This window comes from Pempheris klunzingeri, chromosome 13 (assembly GCF_042242105.1).
Source record: "Pempheris klunzingeri isolate RE-2024b chromosome 13, fPemKlu1.hap1, whole genome shotgun sequence".
Classification (NCBI taxonomy): Eukaryota; Metazoa; Chordata; class Actinopteri; order Acropomatiformes; family Pempheridae; genus Pempheris; species Pempheris klunzingeri.
Genome location: NC_092024.1, coordinates 9301270 through 9321065, shown reverse-complemented (window position 1 = coordinate 9321065; position 19796 = coordinate 9301270). Strand labels below are relative to the sequence as shown.

General features: G+C 42.0%; 1 protein-coding gene across 1 annotated transcript in view; it reads right to left on the bottom strand.

Annotated features, from left to right (window-relative positions):
- Window positions 1–751: 751 nt before the first annotated feature.
- Window positions 752–19796, bottom strand: part of babam2 (BRISC and BRCA1 A complex member 2) — a 71469-nt gene continuing 52424 nt past the window's right edge. Inside the window, exons 8-12 of the mRNA XM_070841984.1 lie at window positions 14356–14455; window positions 4939–5009; window positions 4714–4796; window positions 4425–4578; window positions 752–3037 (exon numbers count right to left, since the gene is read on the bottom strand). Coding sequence (XP_070698085.1) covers window positions 2974–3037; window positions 4425–4578; window positions 4714–4796; window positions 4939–5009; window positions 14356–14455 — 472 coding nt within the window. The 3' untranslated portion in view covers window positions 752–2973. The remainder of the gene's footprint in view (window positions 3038–4424; window positions 4579–4713; window positions 4797–4938; window positions 5010–14355; window positions 14456–19796) is intronic.

Here is a 19796-nt window from a genome sequence, read left to right as displayed (position 1 = left end):
AGGTACCTTGAGCAGCACCTTCACAGGATCATTACACTGGATAAATCCATGTTAAGTTGCTTAAAAGCGTGTAAAGGTGAGCCATGTTTAGGCGCAGACACTTTTGAGGGAGGAGGCTAACTAAATGTGACTTAAGCATTGCAGCAGTGACACAGTTTAAGCCACTTTGGAAGGAATTGTTTACAAGTTACTTAAAGGGCTTATGTCAACTTGGGTCAACATCAAGGACTGGAGAAAACTTCAGGAGTGAATACTTTTCTTAGATTGACAATCTAAGTTGGCACACTTTACACATTGCAATGCCATGCTCTGCATTCAAAGGAGTGATTTACGCTGCACCTTTTTAAATCTAATGATTCAATCACTCTTTTGTTACTTCAGCTAATGTCAAGGCTCCATGCAGATTTGACAGGCTTAGGCTCACACACACACACACACACACACACACACACACAGCTAAATCCACGCCGAAACTCACCACGATTGAACTACCTTTAGAGTGCAAAGTCATGATGTCTCGAGTTGACTGTCAAGTTAAACTATTCTTTGCTTGTGCTCGTTTAAGATGCAACCCATCAGCCCGCTTCCCCTCCTTTGACCCCCCCCCCCCCCTTCCTCCCCAGATCTCAAAAAATGAGAGCAGCTCGTCCCGCGGCTGACAAGAGAGATATTTTGAAAGCAGGTCGGGAAAGGTTAGAGTAAGAAACATGGAGTGGGGCAGTGAAAAAGACAAAAAGAATCTTGCTTTTTAATTATTTTATTAAGAGCCTTGATGCTATTAAATGCCCCAGATACATTCACCCTATAGTTCTCAATTAGACTTGACAGTTGCTGCATTACCAACAATAAATATAGCAAAGGGCTGCGCCTTAGGCCAGGAAGGACCCCTAACTATGACCCTCATATTTAATGATGAAAACAAGCAAGCGCACACTCTGCCTCGCTCACACACACGCACACACACACACACACACACACACACTCTCTGTGTGCTGTGGCTCCTTGTTACACAAGCACATTGGAGGTTTGTAAAAAAAAAAAAACAACAGCATCTCTAGGGTTTCTAAATGCATTACAGATATTGAGGTGGACAGATAAAAGTACACCTTTACACATCTGGAGGTCAGAGAGTCATTTTAAGCTTTGTGAGTAAGGCAGCACAAAAATAATGAAGAAAATTGTTCCCCTTGAAAATGCAGTTTATTCAACTCAGCAGCATCTTTGCCTTTGTCACAGCAGTGTTTTCAGCGTCTGTGTTTGAACACACTGCGTGGCAGGTGGGATGCCAGCGACGGTTGGTCAGTACACTACTTTGATGGGAGCCATTGGATGGCTCACCATTAACTGCATCACAGGTATTCAATGTCCCCAGAGGATAAAGTCTGGTGATCCCCTGTCTATTCTTTGAGCACCACCGGCAGGTCAAAAAAACTGAAATATTTCAATATCTACTAGATGAATGAGCAATTTAAGGTTTCCAGACAATGAATCCAAATGACTTTAGTGATGGCCACTTTTAGAGGAAAGGTTTTTTTTAAAAGTATCTTTATCGCCAACATTTATCTTTTTTTTTGTTGATGAATATTTGATAAATAACCATGTGGAAATTTGGAACACACACTGACAAGATCAGCAATTGAGGACTCCCAAAGTAATCCAGCATCATCGGCTGTCTGCTACTCTGATTTATCCAAATTCCTGAAAAACTACTTGATTTGGATTTGTCAGCCTGGCAAGTTTCTAACTTTCTGCAATTTATCTGACTTGACACTTAATGACACTAAACAAATATGGACACGTCAAGTCAGCCAGAGGCCATTGTTCCCTATTATTAAGCCCAAATGTATTGGTCATATTGTCAATACACAGCATATTAATCCCCACATCACCAACTCTGTGGCCGTGCAAATGTCTTGATGTCAGGAAATTATCAGCATGGGAATATTTGCCCTCTGATGATATCAATGATGACAAAACAATGACACACCGTCAGGGGAAGTGGACTCCTTTACTGGATCGATATTTTGACAAAACATCTTCTTCAGTAATGTACAGTACTGTCAACGTGTCAGTGACAGGCTTCACAAAAAAAACGGTCAAAGGGGACATACGGACAATTAAAAGGCAAAACCAGGCAAACCGGTCATTTGAACGTCGACAGTGGACAAACATGTTTCCATCGCCCCTGCAGCTCTTTGTGATTTACATGTCGTTAATAGTGTTCATGTTGTTTACATACCAGCAAATATCTACTCGTAGCACGGCGGCTCTGGATGGAGTGTTGTGAGCCCTGCGGTTTGGCTGCGGGAAGCCAAACGTCATTGGCATGACACAATTAAACAATACTAGTTATCGTTGGGGTCAGACAGACAGATTGTTCAGGTTGTCACGTTGTCAAGTTCCTGTCAAAAGTTTGGAGTTTCTCTTCAAAATAAAGGCCCTTTACTGTGAGCTGGCAACGTACAACAGACAAACAACGTTTCGGGCCTGTTGCCACAAAACTGTTGGACATGAGCACGACGCTCATGTTTCTGCCTTTGTCACATAATCCTTCAGAGGTGGAGGAACCTACTCGTGGCGTCACTCACTTGTATCTGGAGCAGAAATTCTGTGTCTCAAAGCCTGTGCTAATTTCAGAGGTTTTCTAAAAGGTTTGTTGTATAAGGTTTACGCTGTTCTATGTTGCAGTGCCTGGCCTCGCTCTAAACTTCTACACTAAAGTGGCTCCTCACTAAAGCCAAGATAGTGAAGAAGTGAGGCAACCGTTTCAAGGTCAGACTGAGGAATTCACAGAGTCTTTGTGCAAAAAGCACGCTGCCAATCTCACTGTACTGTTACAGTGCGGTGCAGTACAATTCACAAATGTAAGTCTGTGCATAGTCCTATACAGGTAGACAATGGCATGCACAGACACAAACTCACATACACACTCCCACAGGCAACTCTCCAGGCATGTCATTAAGCTAGAGAGTACTAGAGTTTCCCGTTGGCAAAGGCTCCCTCTTGGAACTGAGGGATAAAGCTCTTGAAGTACGCCCTGGATGAGAGACACAGAGAGAGGGGGAGAGAGCGGGAGGGAGAGAGGGAAGGGGGGAGACAGAGTACAGCAAATAAAACATCAAAATGTGACAATAATTGTGTTTGAACTGCTTCAAAGCATCTAACAAATTTAGTGGGTCAGTCCCAGTCCCAACATGTATCAAAGTGCAGATGAAAGGCAGAACGTGTTTACTTTTTACAAACACAACTGTACATGAGATATCTACTCTCCATGTGTTAACGCTCTCGAGGGAAACACGGGAGACAAAACTCAACCGCAAGTAAAATTTCAAACGGGCTAAAAAAACACAGCAGTCCACAAGGTATTTAGCCACACACTGAGGTGGTGCGTACAGGTTTGTGTGTGTGTGTGTGTGTGTGTGTGCTCGTAGATTCAAAGTACACGGATCAACTTTTTGGAAACATGCTTATTCGCTGTCTTGTAAAGAGTTAGATGAGGAGATTGATGCCGCGCTCATATCTTATATTGGCTCCATGTGTTTGTTGGCTCAGCTTAGCATCAAAACTGGAGCTGGGGGAGACAGCAAGCCGGACTCTGTCCAAAGGTGACAACATCTGCCTGCCAGCACCCCTGAAGCTCAGTAATTAACACGTCATGTCTTGTTGAATCCATACAGGGAGTCATGTGCGACTATTTGTCTGCCACACCACCGAAACAGCACGAGCCGCCTGAAGTTCACAACTGGAACTTTCAAGTAGGCCACATATTTTTTGGGGAAAACCTCCCAAAAAACAAGACTAATTTAAGTTTATCTGGATATTCTTTTGACATGTTTGAATCTTAATGTTGTAATTATTAATATTAGATGGGATTCTAAATAAGGTTTTTGCAAAGTTATTGACCAATGAACATCAGATGAACCAATGAAAAAATTACACAGATCACCTGCAGGTAAAACAGGTTATGTATCGCCTTCTGCAGTCACTCAGTCCTTTCAGATATTTACAGCAGTTATTAACCTTTGCCACTCAAAAAGCAAACACTTTCCAGACCGTAGCCGACGCCTATAGATTTACTTAAATGGGATCAAACCAGTTAATGTTTATCGAAGGTGGAACGAAATCTGTGAATTTCGACGAATGACCCGTGTGTATTGAAATCCAGACAATACAGTCTTATTGTAGCATATATCTAATGCAGATCATGCATGATATTCAGCACAATAAATGACTTATCTAAACTTATCTAAAACTGTCTCACTGGGCTTTACAGTCTTTAAATACACCTGGCTTCATGGAGAATGGAGTATTTCAAGACCTGCACCACTAACTCTAACTCTCTTGAAATGACTTCTAAGATTTACACATCTGTATAAAACAAACCGCATGATGTCCAGATTGCACAGGATCTAATGTCCACTCACTTGGCCCTCTTTGCCATCTCGTTGCCGTCCCAGCGGGGGCTGTAGGGATACGACTTCTGCACCTGAGAGTAGAGCTGACCGCTGTTGGTGAAGTGGTACACTGACTGGAAGGTGAGAGTGGGCTGGTCCCTGGGGAAGTACAGCGGGAGATCCACTATGAGGAGCAGAGGGACAGAGAGACAGAGGGGGAAATGTAGGTTACTGTGCCACATGTGATTTAGGCAGATTAGAAACACACCTCAGTAGGAATATGTGTGTGTGTGTGTGCGTGTTTTTGTAACTTTCCTACCGTGCACTAGGAAGCAAAAGTCCTTCCACATAAGCAGAAGAGTGAGTTTTGTGAATCCCTCAGCATCATACTCCACGACGCCCCTGGAAAACCCACACATGATCATTTCTACAAAGTCTCACTAGGTCTCATTTTCCACCTTTCTCTATTAAAGGAACAGTGACAGATAAATGAGAGCTGAACACATGTGGTGATCACTTCTGCGGTCCGCTGCAGCTGACTCACATTCCAAAGTGGCTGAGGAAGGCAGCGATGTACTCTCTCCGCTTGTGATAGCCTTGGATGACATACTGCACCTAGAGAGGACAAAAGTGAAAAGCTGAACACACACACGATGGCACTGAAGCAAAAGCAAACCAGCATGTCATCTAATGAGGGGGATATTCAGGAGGCGTTCATTGGGCTCAATCTATACAGCTAATGCTCGGAGGAAAGGAAGACTGTAACTACATAGGACGTGTACTTGAGCCATTTGTCTGATTTTATGGTTAAAGGCTTTCGGCTGCTTGTTGATTTACATTTCAGATTAATGCAAATACCAAAATGAAGAGACATATATCTGTTCAAACAAACAGAGAAGCTCGGCTGTAAATGCGTGGTGTAAAGCAAAGAAATTATTTAAGGTTTCGATGTCCAAACAGGTTGGTCCAGTGGTGCCAGAAACCAAATAAAAACCAATAAAAAGACTCCAGAATTTCCATATTTCTGGCCCAACTACTGCACATTCAGATCTAGACCGTGAAACATCCAGAGCTTAGTTTGCATCATACATGAATATGCACCAAAGGTTCACAGTGCATCTGTGGGTCCACCAAGGAGACTGCACTCACACACACACACACCAGTGTTTATTATGGTGGCTGCATTGCAGTGTGTCAGTGAGCAGGTTACATGGAGCATTTCTGTGTCACAAACCGTATTAAAAAACCCCCCTGAGGAATCACGTGAGCGTGTTTGACAGTGAAACAGAAGCGAACATAAGACGTGAGATACAACCAAGGGACGTGATTGGATCATTTATTGTAAATCCAATTTTCTGTTCAAAATTATTGACAGAGTGAACCTCTGATGAATAATCAGACTGGTCCTGAATCAGCTCTATACCATTTCACTGTGATGGAAAATAAATGAGACTGTGACATCAAACTTACTACACATTTAGAAGTTTCTGCCACTAAAACACAAACCAGATATTCATAAAAAAAAAATAGTTCCTAAAATGTTACATATTTCCAAGCATCTGGTAGCTCCTTCTTTTTGGAAACGATCCTCATACCGGCAGCAGATTTTAAAGGATTTTCACAACATTTAATATGTTACAGCAGAAAGTGGCAGAAAACATGGAAACAGGAGGGAGAGACGACGTGAACTGGGAGCGTCCTCTTTACATGATTATAGGTTTTTGACCCCTGGCCTTGAAGAATACCCTCGCAGCAACACCATTTACTCATGTCCTCTTTAATGAACAAGAATATTGTATTTACTGTTTTCAGTCTCATCAACTGCACTCCCCTCTTTTTTTTTTTATCCCCCTCAGCAGTTGTCCTATCCACACGGTTTCCGGGTCTTTCTTGCCCTGAATTAGGCCCATACATGCAGAGCTCACTCTTAGTCTGTGTGCAGTACTGAACAATGCTGGCGGAGAGGCTCTCTCAGCGAACCTACCCAGAATGTAAACAGTTCCTTGGGCTGCGGAGAGATTAAGAGAGGTGAACTTTTCAGCCGTTGCTTTCACTTTAAAACCAGGCGGCTCGCAGCACAAAAGTAGTATTACATGCAATCTTTGTGCAGGCGAATTTAAATGTCACTGAAGTACAAATTCTTTAGCTTACCACTTGACAGCCAAACGAGCTGGTGTTAAAAGCTCTACCATGGAGTCTGTCAAACGTAACTAGAAAAGACTGCACAAGGTACTTGTGTTCATTTCAATGCAATTCCTCCAGTTCAGTCGCCACTTTTATTAGACGCCTTGCATTATGTGTTTGTGTCCTGTTTAAGACGCTTATAAAATTTGGTAACCATTTCAGTTTTTCATTCATCTCACGGGCTGCACGCTTGTTTAGCGACCTTGTGCATCGTATTGGAAAAGGAGAAAAGCGGCGTAGTGCTTGTTTGAAGGTGGGTTATGCTACATGTTTGCAGTGTCTGCACAGAGTGTAACACCCCAAAGCTACTTGGCATTCTTGCTGACAGGCAACAGATTTTCAAAAATACATGAGAGATAAAAACTACCAGTGAGTGAGTTGGAATTTGAACAGGTGGAAAATACATTTAAAAAAAACAACAACAACAACAAAAAACTCAATCAATTACTCCACATAAACTTTCCAACACATGCACACCAGACCAGGTTCTCCTCTTGTGAGCACATGACCAACGTGTCTTTGCCGTGTGTTGACAGGCGTGATTAACGATTATCTTTAAATCCAAAGAGGAGAAGCTCAGGGCTCGCTTTACTGTTGAGCATCCTGGGCAGGTGAGAAAGCCTGCAGTCAGCCAGCCAGCCATGAAGGTGACCTGCATTCACCTAGAAAGTCTAAGCTTTAGCAGGATAGTTACATATCACTGCACCTGGGCCATGACGGCGGAGCTTGGATTACTGAGCAAAAAAACCTGCAGCAGAATTCCTCCTGCCTTCAAACTAGACATCTGCGATATTCAGTCAGAGGAACATGAACAACAAGCAAGAACGTGAAGTCAATGTCTCCACACCAGTGGGAATATTAAGTTAGATTTGGCGGTGGGTACCGATAACTGGTTGCATTTTGGTTCCCAGTTTGTGAAATATCCAGATTCACACAGCTCGAGCAGAGGCAAACAGACATCTTATCGAACTCCTTTTTCTCCATGCTTTTTCTAGCAAAGAGCAATGTACAAAACATGAAGGTAGCAGGTTTATTTTTAGCCGGTGCTGACCCCCCCGCTCTCATCAGGTAAAATGATAAATCATCAGTGGCAGATTATACTGTATCAGCTGTAGTTAATTCAGTGAAAGCTGTATGTGTGTATGTTCTCTCTGCGAGCTGGCGTCCGTCTTCATCCAAAGATTGTTAGTGAGGGGAAAGAAACATCACAACACCGTACAATGGGGACTGGACCATCAGAGCGTCGACTCCTCTGCAGTGAAACGATCTGGCTGACCATCTCATCTGAGGTGACAAAAGACGACTTCCGATATTTAAGTTTAGTTATTGATAACTTTAGGTACAAATGTTGAACAACAAGTTAAATAGATGCAATAAGAGAGCGAAAAGGATTTGAATTCGATAAACACTGATTATAGATTCAACGTGCATTAGGCTATAATCTACTGTACCTGTCACTGAAGAGCAGAAGTGCTCTATGACAGAGGAAAAGCCGCCAACTTACTTGCGAAGACGATTACTTGGATTGTTATCCAGTAAACTGATCAAAAGACGAGATGCGTCAGGATCTGTCTGACTCAAGCATTTAATCAGATGTAAAGGAGAGAGGTAGCGACTAAACAAGTTTAAAAAAGTAGAGCAACTGGCCTTATCAGTCACAATCAGATGGCAGTGTCCAAAAACCATCAGCAGTATGTTAGCTTTAAGATTAATAATCGGACACATTTTACCCAATAAAGATGGAGACTGAGGTTAGTTTAAGGTTATTTACCAGCTAAACTATTATGATAATAATAATAACAATGTTGTAATGTTAGGTAGGAAAGTTTGCAGTGCCTTCCACTGCCTATTTCTAGTTTCCAGGTTATATCAAAGACAATTATCTACATGAGTGATGGCAGAAGAAAACATATCTCTAAAATAGGAAACATTTAAAATGTTTTTCAAAACACTGTCAAACAGCCATAATTTGGAAGAACTTTTGGAAGAAAGAGCAGTTTCACATGTCTGCAAGAAGAGACAAGCTGAGCCTGCACTGCTCCAGCGATGCATCATGTGATAACGTAATGTGATACAGTATTGGTCTTATAATGTTTAATCGAAGCCTGCGTTGCAACATATGCAATGCTGTTATTGATTAGCAGTCCCCGCCCTAAGCGGCGACTGCTTTGCAGTAAAGCTGTGAGGTTCATTTGAGGATAGCAGTCATGAATAAAGCCAGAGACAGTGCTGCTTTACCCACTGTTACTGCATGGTTGTGATTACTCATCAACCATGTATGAATGACGGCATTTGGTGAAAGAGGAAAGTTGTAATCTCTGATACACACAGTCGTGTGTGTGACGGGTCTCATCTCTGCAAGAGCTCTTAAACACAGACACGCATTGTGAGTCAGCCTCCTGTTCAATTATGTTTACATGGGACAGTGGAGGCGGCAATTTAGCTTTCTCAAAAGCTGCAAGGCCACATACTCAATAAGCTGTTTATCTAGTTACGCTGCGTGTGTGTGTGTGTGCGTCCGTGTCAAGGGAACTATGGATCACTGAACTTTCCCACCCATGCAGAGCAAGGATTTCCCGCCCCCACTGTCGCTGTGACGGTGCCAACTGTTTTTATTGGCTGCCTGGCGGTTTGAGTGATGCAAGACAGGTGATGTTGCTCCGCAGGTATTCAAACCTGCCTGCACCCATAGCTCCCTCGCCCCTGCATCCATTCACTGTGTCTGTGCGTGTGCCTGTGGGGAGTGTGATGCAATAACGCCGGAAGTGCTTCCTGCTGTGTGATTAAGAAATCTCTTCTCTGTCTCTTACACATACCCTTTCACACCGCCCCGGAAAGAGGGACTTTTTATAATTCAATAGAGAAATCTGTGTCTTTTGGTTATCTGATGAGATCAAAACCTAAAATACTAAAGAAACAAAAACAAAACTAAAATAACTAAAAGAAAATCACTTGAATGAAGTGGGAATGCAGACCCTTTACCTCACTGACTACTCACCATTTGTAGGTAAATAAAGCGCAGTCTCTATTATGAAATGTTGCTACTTGTTAATGAAAGGGATAAGAACACACAGCGTAACTCATTTTGCACAGCATCTTCATATTGATACGAACCGTCTGACTCTTTGTTTTTTTTGTTTTTCATTAGATTATTTTCTGCCTTTATTGAACAGATCAGTGAGGATTAAACAGGAAATGGGAGAGAGAGAGAGAGGGAGAGAGAGAGAGGGCCCTTGCTACTCACACAATTCATTGCTCCTTTCTTTACGTACACCGGAGAAGTCACTGTATAGATTAACCTGCTTGACCTGCTTCACCAATGTAATGGCATCGTTGAACTGAACATGCAAAGCAAAACTGTTTGTGTTAGTAACGATCGGAAATTACGTCTTTCGACAGACTAGCCGATATAAATGAAGAAGTTATTCAGTCCTAAAAACACTAAAATTATTATGATTTTTTTGGAGAAAAAAAAACCATTTCAATTAATAACACTAAAACTAGCATTGCATGCTAATTCATGATTACGTAATCAACAAACGCGCAATCCACCATTTCCTGCATCGTAACCAAATGAAAGACAAAACATTTAAATGTGAAAGTATCAAAGTGGAATTTTAGGCAGAAAAGATGATGCAGAAAGTAGCCGGTCTAGCTAGCACACCACAGGCCGACGCAGATATTTACTGTGGAAACAAAACAGGGTCATGAGTGTTGTAGCTGTGTATCACCACATCTGAATGTGAGAAAACATTTTGTATTAATACATTCAATTGTGTGAATGTGTAAAAAAAAAAAAAAAAAATGGTTTGATCATCACTTTGGTGTTTTATTATGGCAGTTCGGACCCTGTTTAAACACCAAAGTCACACAATGACACAAACTAACCAATCGAGGCAGCAACTCTCACACTGTGCGGTAAAATTACTCAAGTGGCTTTGAAGAGAGCACAAATGCAGTTTAGAGAGGCTCCCCCCTGGATTCATGATTGGATAGTGGAATTATAATCCTGATTGGATAATCAAATGACCCGATAATGTCTTCGCCTCAGGAGGAGGCGTCAAATGTTGTAAAAATACTTGTATTGTATAAATATACTTGTATTCGCAGGTTTGATTTGTAGCTGTAAACATGGGGTTCACACATATAATTGGGTTCTGTGTGAACTTTTCCCCCCTCAAACTGCAAACCTTATATCTGTCTATATCTGTCATTTGTTCACAAATTGCTGTGCACAGCTACCAGATCTCCCTATGGATCCAATTTATTAAATACATTTGTTCTGAGTGTCTTGATTTTTTACACATTCAAACATTTGAATTCATTTGATCAAAATGTTTTTACACATTCACACATTTCAATGTATTCATGCAAAATGTTTTCACACTTTCAGATATGGTGATACACAGCTACAATACTCATGACCCTATTTTGTTTCCATAATTTAGCATGACAAAGCATATATTTAAGGGCTGGATCAGGCCTTAGACCAGCCCCTAGTTATGCTGCTATAGGTTCAGACTGCCGGGGGACTCCTATGGTGCACTGAGCTCCTCTATTCTCTCTCCTCCTCTTCCTCTCCATCGTTATGTCTCATGTCAGTCAAATGTCTGCCTCTAACTTGCTATCTTCCCCGGAGCGTTTCTGTGCTTTCTCATCTCTCAGGTTCCTGTGGATCCTGTGGATCCTGGTCCTGGCCCTGCTGATGTGGTTCTCTGGTTCCTGCGGGTCCTGGTCCCGGTCCCGCTGATGTGGTTCTCTGGTTCCTGTGGATCCTGGTCCTGGTTCTGCTGATGTGGTTCCCTGGTTCGTATGGATCCTGGTCCTGGCCCCGCTGATGTGGTTCTCCACCAGCCAATGGATGTGCGTCTGTCCAAGGCTACAGCCTGTCCGTCCTTGGGAGCTGGATCTCTCCTTCACTGTGGTGCTCCCGGAGGTTTCTCTTTTCCCACTGGGTTTTTTGAGTTTTTCCTTCCCGAAGAAGGAGGGTCATAAAGGGCAGGTGATGCCTCGGACTGATCCATCGGACTGATCCACTGGCCTCATCGACTGCTGGACTCTTTATTAGACTTTGTAAAGCACTATGAGACACTCTGTTGTGATATTGGGCTATACAAATAAAATTGAATTGAATTGAATTGAATTAATTTAGCAGTACATGGATGCTCCATTGTTGGCAAGCTGAGACTTATTTAGTGGAGATGAATCAAAGTGAAATCCATCTCATGGAGCAGCTGCTCGTAGATTCTGTCTTTAGTTCTTTTTTCCCTCCAAAGTTTATTGTGGGAGCGGTGTTGAGATTTGCAGGTGAAAGATGTTTGGCTGTCTATTCAAAGTGGACTAAACTCTCTTGAAATATGTTTTAGATTAAAACCTTTATTTCAAACGCTTTTTGATGTGATACTCTTTCAACAGACAACGTGTTCCTGCGCACATCTTGTGGACACATCTGTTGGCAAAAGCAGTTCAAAATTGAAATCTTTTGCAAACACAAACCGCAGTCCATCAGAGAGGCAAAGACCAGTGAGTCTGAAAACCTCATGTATCGATTTTCACTTGCTTATGGTTGAATTATTTAACCCTGAGAGTAACACCTGCACTATATTATACTATATATGTATTAGTATTGCTTTATTTCTCTTCTTTTTTTGTGTTTTGTTTTTATATGTGTTACAATCAATCAATTCATTTGTAGAGTGTACTATGTGATTTTATATAAAAACCTTACTAATTACAGTGATACTGTGCTGGTTTGCAGTATTTGCGGCCAGTTAACTTGGCGATCACAGTAGCAGAAACATTTAACAAGTAAACATTTTCACTCCTCAATCCTTAACAGAGTGGCTGTATAGTAATGTGTCCGACTGCCAAGCGTCACTGCGATTAATTTGGTTGACTGTGCCTTTTGTCCTACTGCCTGTTTTGAATAATATGAGTGGAAATGCACTGAGAAAGCCAGCAATGGGAACACACACACTATACCAGCTGCATGCGCAAATGTTGTGATTGGATTGATCATTATCTTGATAACATATTTGGATACAGAGTGCTGTTTAACACCTACACACTAGTGCTCTCCTGAGAGAATAGCAATGAGTCTTAAAAATGGTAAAGGTAGTTGAAGCAGACATTTGATGTGTTTAATTACAGTGCTTTCATTAATTATTACTCACAACTCTTACAGGGCTTTTTTCAACCTGACTACTACTACACTGTCAACAAATCTAACAACTGGGAATGATTTCATTGAAACTGATTGAAAGCAGCTAATTTATGTACTTTCTGCATGTTGATCACACACTGTATGTACATAGGAGATGACTGAAAGCCCCTCAGCGCCCCATTAGCTTCTGGAACTGATTTCCATGAGTAATTTTTTTTTATTGATGCAGATGCCAGGTGCTGCCATCACCCAGCACAATCATAGTCACAGCTGAGGTATGTGGTGGTACAGTATAGTTGTGTCAATACAATCATAGCATCTGGAATACGTGGGCGGAAATAATTGGTGGTGTTAAAAAGAACAAAATGACTGCACAGCCTGTCACTGCAAAGATCAAAAGAATCTTTGTCTGGGATGTTAGATTGATGTCTTCGTTTTTCTTTACCATTCTTTGGCCTCAGTCGATAATACACTTGTTAACTCTGCTTCGTCTAAAACTCAGGTTACTTTTTTCTGTCTGGAAGCGCCTGCTGCCACTTCTGCCGTGCAAATGAAGCGCATATCTGCTGTTGAACAAGCAACATTACTAAATGATACTTCATGCTGTCCAAGTCTATTTTGTCTTTTAGTGCCTTTATGCTTGACCTTCAAAATACAACAACAAATGACAAGTAACATTTCATAGTCCAAGAAAGAAGCACAAAAATGACGATGACGTTGATTAAGTTGACATATAAATGCACCAAGAGGACTGCTACACTCTCAAACAGCAGTTGTAATGTTAATAGTAGTAATGTTTCGCTCCAGATTTGTTGTGGTGGTAATGTTACTGTGAAAGTAACATAAAGAAAGTTCCATCTCAAAAGGCAAACACTGTTTACACAAACACTGTTGAACACAAACTGGTGATGGTGATATTATGAGCAAGATTTTTGTTGTGTCACACAGACTTTATCAGCTATTGACTCTGCTCTTCAACATGCCTTTCCAAAGATACGCCGCGGCCTCCGCGACTCTTTCATGGAGTGGTTTTGACACTGCTGGACATAAACACTCGGAGACACTGAGGTCAGTCAGGGACACAAGTGTTCCAGACACCCCGAGCACGCTGGTCAGAGTCCAGGTGAATAGGAAGAGATGGAGGGTATCTGTGTGCGTTATGTGCATGTACGTGTGTGTGTGAAGGGGGTGTGGGGTTGCGGGGGATGGGCACTGCCCCTGAGGGAAATGGCATTACCTCGCGTCTACACTGCATATCTCCCTGTCAACCTGCAGAGGCCAAGGAGCGCTAAGACGGCCTGTGGAGGTTGGCCAGTACGCCCACGTCGGCAGATGCCAGACACACGTGCATGAATGCTCACACACGCATTAACAGACACACACACACACACACACACACACACAAACAATGCTTGACAAAAGACATCTCTCAGTGGACGCATGCTTTGCTGCACCAAAGCTTACAAAGGAGTCTTGCTCTTATTGAAAGCAGCCAGACATTAAGGGTTAAACATAATGTAAAATAATGCAACAGTAATAGTGACGAAGACGTCCACACACACACACAACACATCTAACCACACTGTGTCAAAGTAAAATGAGTTACACTTTTACCTTGTTGGTGAGTAACTGGCACACTTGTGGGACATAGTCAATTAGGCATCCTCCACCGGGGAATGCTGGGATGTGAAGTGCTGAGGAGCCTCCAAGAGCACTGATTGAATAAAAAAAGATAACAGTTAGCCGATGAATACAGATATCTAGCTTATACAGAACATAACGTTACCACCACGTTCTCTCTGCCACCATTAAAATCTTTAGGACAATTCAACCACCTGCCTTTATGGCAATACTAAGCTGAAACAAAACACTGAGCACCATTAGTTGGCTGCTATATCCTGTAGTTGTGAAATTTAAAAAAAAATAATGAAGGAGTGACTCATTCCTGTGGCATCCTCCTCATTCTCCTTCACTAGTTCATTTATTCTTTTGACGTCCTGCTGATTCAATCCTGCAGCACATCTCCATTAGTGATTAGCGCATGCTTGTTTAATCAGGAGATCTGCTGCTGCAGCTCCCCAATGACTAACCAACTAAAGTAGTCACTCCTCATTTTTTTCTGATCTGGGGCAAAAACAGAGGGAATACCCCGAGGACAGGTTAAAGGTCTCAGGGAACCGCTTATTGGCTTTTAATGCTCATTTTAAGACACATATAGGAGGATTTCTTCGGTTGCTTTCTATTTATATTTCACTCTTCATTAGAACAGGACAGTCAGAGGGCATTTAGAAATGCTGTTATGTCATTTTAAAAGCAATGCCTAAGTGGCTGACTGCAGTTTACCAGGTTAAGCATGCATGATGCACGTAAAGAGCCTACATCATGTAACATTATTATTGTCAAATGTCAAAGATTCCATATGTTAAGATGCAGTGAAAATGGTAATAATGTATCTGAAGGTGAAACATAACAACAGTGAGTCACAGACCAAGGTTGTGATTCCTCCAATTCCATCGCCTCTTCCCAGAGCTGTTTTATGTCTTTTGAACATAGACCAAGTCAGTCTCAACTTAAAAAGACAGCAGCCATCAATGCTTCGTGCAAAATCACACCAAATTCTTCTCTTTTTTTTAATGGAAACAGGGCGTTTTATGTTTGGTTAAAGTAACAAATCAAAGCAGCAGCGAGAACACTCCAAATAAAGGTGCAGCTGTGCAAAAAGCCCCATGATGAGTTGGTCTGTTTAGAACATTGTGTCCATTCATCTCTGAGTGGCCGTAACCCGCAGCTCTTCTCACTATATTAATTTGGTATTAACATTACAGATTTGGAGTGCACACACATACTGTGCTATATTCAACTTAACTAACATGACTCGACTTCACTTCTAATAATCGTGGGCATCGATGAAGCGCAGTGTTCAAGCAGTTAAGATGATTTATCACTGAGCTGTAGGAGTATTTATACAAAAACTTTTTGTTCAGTATTTTTAACACACTGCAGAAAGCCACTCGTGTCTCGTTTCAAACAGGGCGGGTGGCATGAAATCTGCCGTCGGTTCTAATGATTAGCACAATATACGAATGAAAACATGTTCTCGTTAAACGTACTCGTTAAATAACTAACTAACAACAAGCGTATTGTTAAAAGATTTGTGTGACATTTTCACAGCTATGTATGCTGGAAATCATTAAGCTGCTAATTCATGTCTACTGACTGAGTGATTTGTCATTCTTTGCGACTGGAGTCTGACCAAGTCCAACGCTCTGCACAATTGAGCCACAAAGAAACTGGTTGCTCCGTGTTGTATCGAACATGTTTTCTTAACAAGGCTACTAATGTCCAGCAGAGAGTTGCACAATGTTGAAAATTCCACAGAAAGGTTGTGGGAGTAGCGAGAAGGAAGGTGGAGCCTCCTGCACTCCACCTTACTGTCAGAGCCAAACCCCACAAATGGTTATGGGAAAATGATGTCTTAACAGAGGTCAGGAAAAGGTCAACAGTGACTGGACTCATAGACTTGAGTGTGTGTACACATGCACACACACACCCACACCCACACCCACACTTGGTTTAAGATGGGTTTTCAGAATAACTAATGGTGTTCTCGCACTTTATGTAGGAAACAGCTGGTTTCTCATCAGCAGCTCATCTGTCACATACAGAAGTATTTACTGATAATCTGAACATACTAAAATTAGCTAAAGATGAGACTCACACCCATCCACAAAGATTCAAGTATGTCAGCAGCTTTTACTCTAGATCATTGGACTAAGTTGAGTCTTTTTGCCAACTGATGCTCAACTGAATATTAATAAGGTCTTATTCACAGGGAAGCCATGCAAACTGACATGAGGCCATTTTCATTGTCAAAATCCTTTTCTCCAGAACTCCAAAGCCACCATTTACAGTAGGCTTTGTGCACATAATTAGCATTAGCCCTGTGTATTTTGCTGTGCACCAACAAATGGTCGATTGAAAATGGCTTGCAGCAACGAGAAGAGAAGCCTTTGAAAATGAAAATCTAAATGATGCCCATCTATCCTCCCACAGATCTAAGAATAGCTCCATATCATTCAGATGGTAATGCGGACAGAGGCACAAAATAGATGTGTTCGTCACTCATTTGTGTCAATGGCAGGCATGTGAACAAATGTGATGCCGTTTGGATTTCAATGGTTCTGCTAAATTAAATGGAGGCTGATTAGACACCAGCCAACTGCACTAGCATCAAACAAAAGGCCTTCCAACATCCAAAACTAGACTATCTGAGAAGTTCTGAAACACTAGCTCCCAACTTGTCTGCAAAGGTCAGTGTCAACAAACGGACACACTTATTTAGGCTGTTTCCATCCATCCGCTCTGGTCCTGCATTTAAAACCCAGGACCTCTCTTCTTGCTCTGAGGAGACTTTAATTAAGCAAAATGGAAAAATAAAACACAAGCTACAACTGGGGTGTAAAGAATCATTGCAACAAAAGAGTGCAATTAGGGCTCAAAACCAACATTTTAAAAAACATTAAAAGCATCAAAATTCAGGCTAATTCAGGCTTCTAAAACCATTGTTACTGCAGAACATGTAAATCTGCTGAAAAGAACAGGGCAATAAAACAGCCACAGAGGTGAAAAATGAATATGAATGAGAAGAATAGTTGTTTTTAAGATGGATTTCAACATAGGCCAGTACCTTTTGTGTTCTGTTTAAGTAAAAGAAAGATGAATAAATTCTATTTCACAATTGTCAGCCTGCTGAAGTAGCTAGCTTGTCAAGCTGCAAAGACTTTGGAACTACAGATAATCGATGAATGTGCAAGGCGATGGCCTAGAGAGTAGAAAATGGTACTTCAAAATAAAATTTCCAGTCAACCTTGACACACTCACGACCCACGCAGAATGGATCCCACCCTCCCATTGGGAGTCACTCTTCTAAAACATGACTGAAGTTTTCAGCCTCCACCTTGCACATACCCAACAATCTCCCCATATCTGTATTATATTTTATTAATGGCAAACCACTAAGGTGACACAGAACTGAGACAACCAATGAGCATGCATGTGTGTAAATACTAAAGGCATAACCCCAGTGGTTTGGTATTGCACTTCCATAAAGTTGGGGGACTCACATAACAAAAGAATGATCACAATTAATACCATAGACTGTATATAAAGGTGGATGAAGCGTCTCCACTTTCTCCCACTGTAATAGAGTCTGTGCGGTAGTGATTGGATGGTCGGGCTGCAGCATCGAGGCCCTGCCTTTATACCCCCTCGACACCATCATCAAATAATGCAATAAAACCAAACACGAGCAGGATAACATCTTCCTAAAATGACAGAAACCATCTTAAGGGAAAAAAAATTATTTGACCAGTAATTTTACTGCTTAGTTTGGTCCATGTCCCATCAGCTAACACGGAGAGGCCTTCACCACCGGGGGGGTGATCAAGATCTTCTGGCTTCTCTTTTGGGGAGCTGTCATGTCGTTCGTCGTTATACACTGTCTATGATTAAGATATTCTCACTGTCAGTCCCTCATATGAGTCAAAGGAAATGCTGGATCCTACATTCCCCATAATGCAATCAATGGCATCTTTGTGTTGGACAATCCGTGCCTGGTAAATGCTCCACATCCTTGGTTTGTCACACAGGTCCTCTCTTAACAATTAATAGTCTGCAAGCCCAAGCAGAGATAACCTGTTTGAACCATCAGGGCTGTTTTCTATGAAGACATTACACAACTGTGCTGGCTGAGCAGTACTCACCCTGAATCACAGACTGACCTTTATCTGTAAAGTCTGTGGAGTTCCCCTTTAACCAGACAGCAGGCTGAGAGGACACTGATCAATATCTTAGTTTTCAAAACACAAATAAAGCTGAATGCTCCTGAAATGCTGCAAAATGGTATCTTTATTAGTCAGTGTTATAAGACCTCAACTATGAGCGTTAAATTGCTTTAAGAGGAGCTTCCTGTGGGTGGGCACAGAACCTAGACATAATGGTGTTTTTTCTTTCCAAGTGGCACCCTGAAGAGTCCCCGCTTCTGTCTCCACTGGTGACACCGCTCTCAACACTACCCACACATACCGGAGTCATCGTGCAGACATGCTGCCTAACACAACCCCTCTGAGCAATGCAACCTACTGTATGACATATTTACAGTAGACAGTGGCCCATGCACGCATGTAAACAAACACACACACACACACACACACACACACACACACACGCACGCACACACTCATGCTGTACAGTGACAGGGCTGCCTGTGACTTCATCAACCAGGGAGATTATCCTGTGTGACTCAGGTGGATGGTGACGAAGCTCAGTTTGTTTATTTGTGTGTGGTTTTGTGTGTGTGAGGGAGTGTGTGTATGACAGTGCAGTGACAGCGTGAGAGCAGATACAGGCTCAATTGGAAAGAGGGCAGACGTGATTCATTACCAAAGTGAAAGATAAGGCCAAGAGGAACCGTTTGGAGATTCTCATGTAGTTTCAAAGCAGCAACATTTCCATTTTGATTGCCTTCTTCATTTCCTAAAGCCTGGAGGGTCCTCAGAGGCCCACATATGACTCTGCTTGTTGACTGTTTGGACTAAATAACATCCTATTCTTCCACTGTGACTGCGCAAGGCGCCCGTGGCCTATGGCAATAGGAGTCAGTAACCTTTCTGTTATGAGGTGACTATCCTGGCATAGCAGTGCTGAATTTTACTCAGATCCACTATTCATCATCCATTTGAATAAAACCAGATTAATAAGAGGCTCCGGCCTCAGGCTGCAACCATTACACACTTTCACTAGTATTTGATAAGGCTGGGAAAGAGGCGAAACTCTTCTTATTGTCCATTGTCACCACTGACGTATTTTTTGGTGGGGCAGGTGCTAATGGCCATGTGAGCTCCACATAACTCGCTACCACTGGGCACAGCACAGGCCATCAGTGAATTAAGCCAATTCTGTCACCTCTATTACAACTACGGAGGGCCTAAACTTAAACTTAACTTATGCTTTCAAAGGTTAATATTTCACTTGGTGAAGCAGAAATGTAAGTAAAC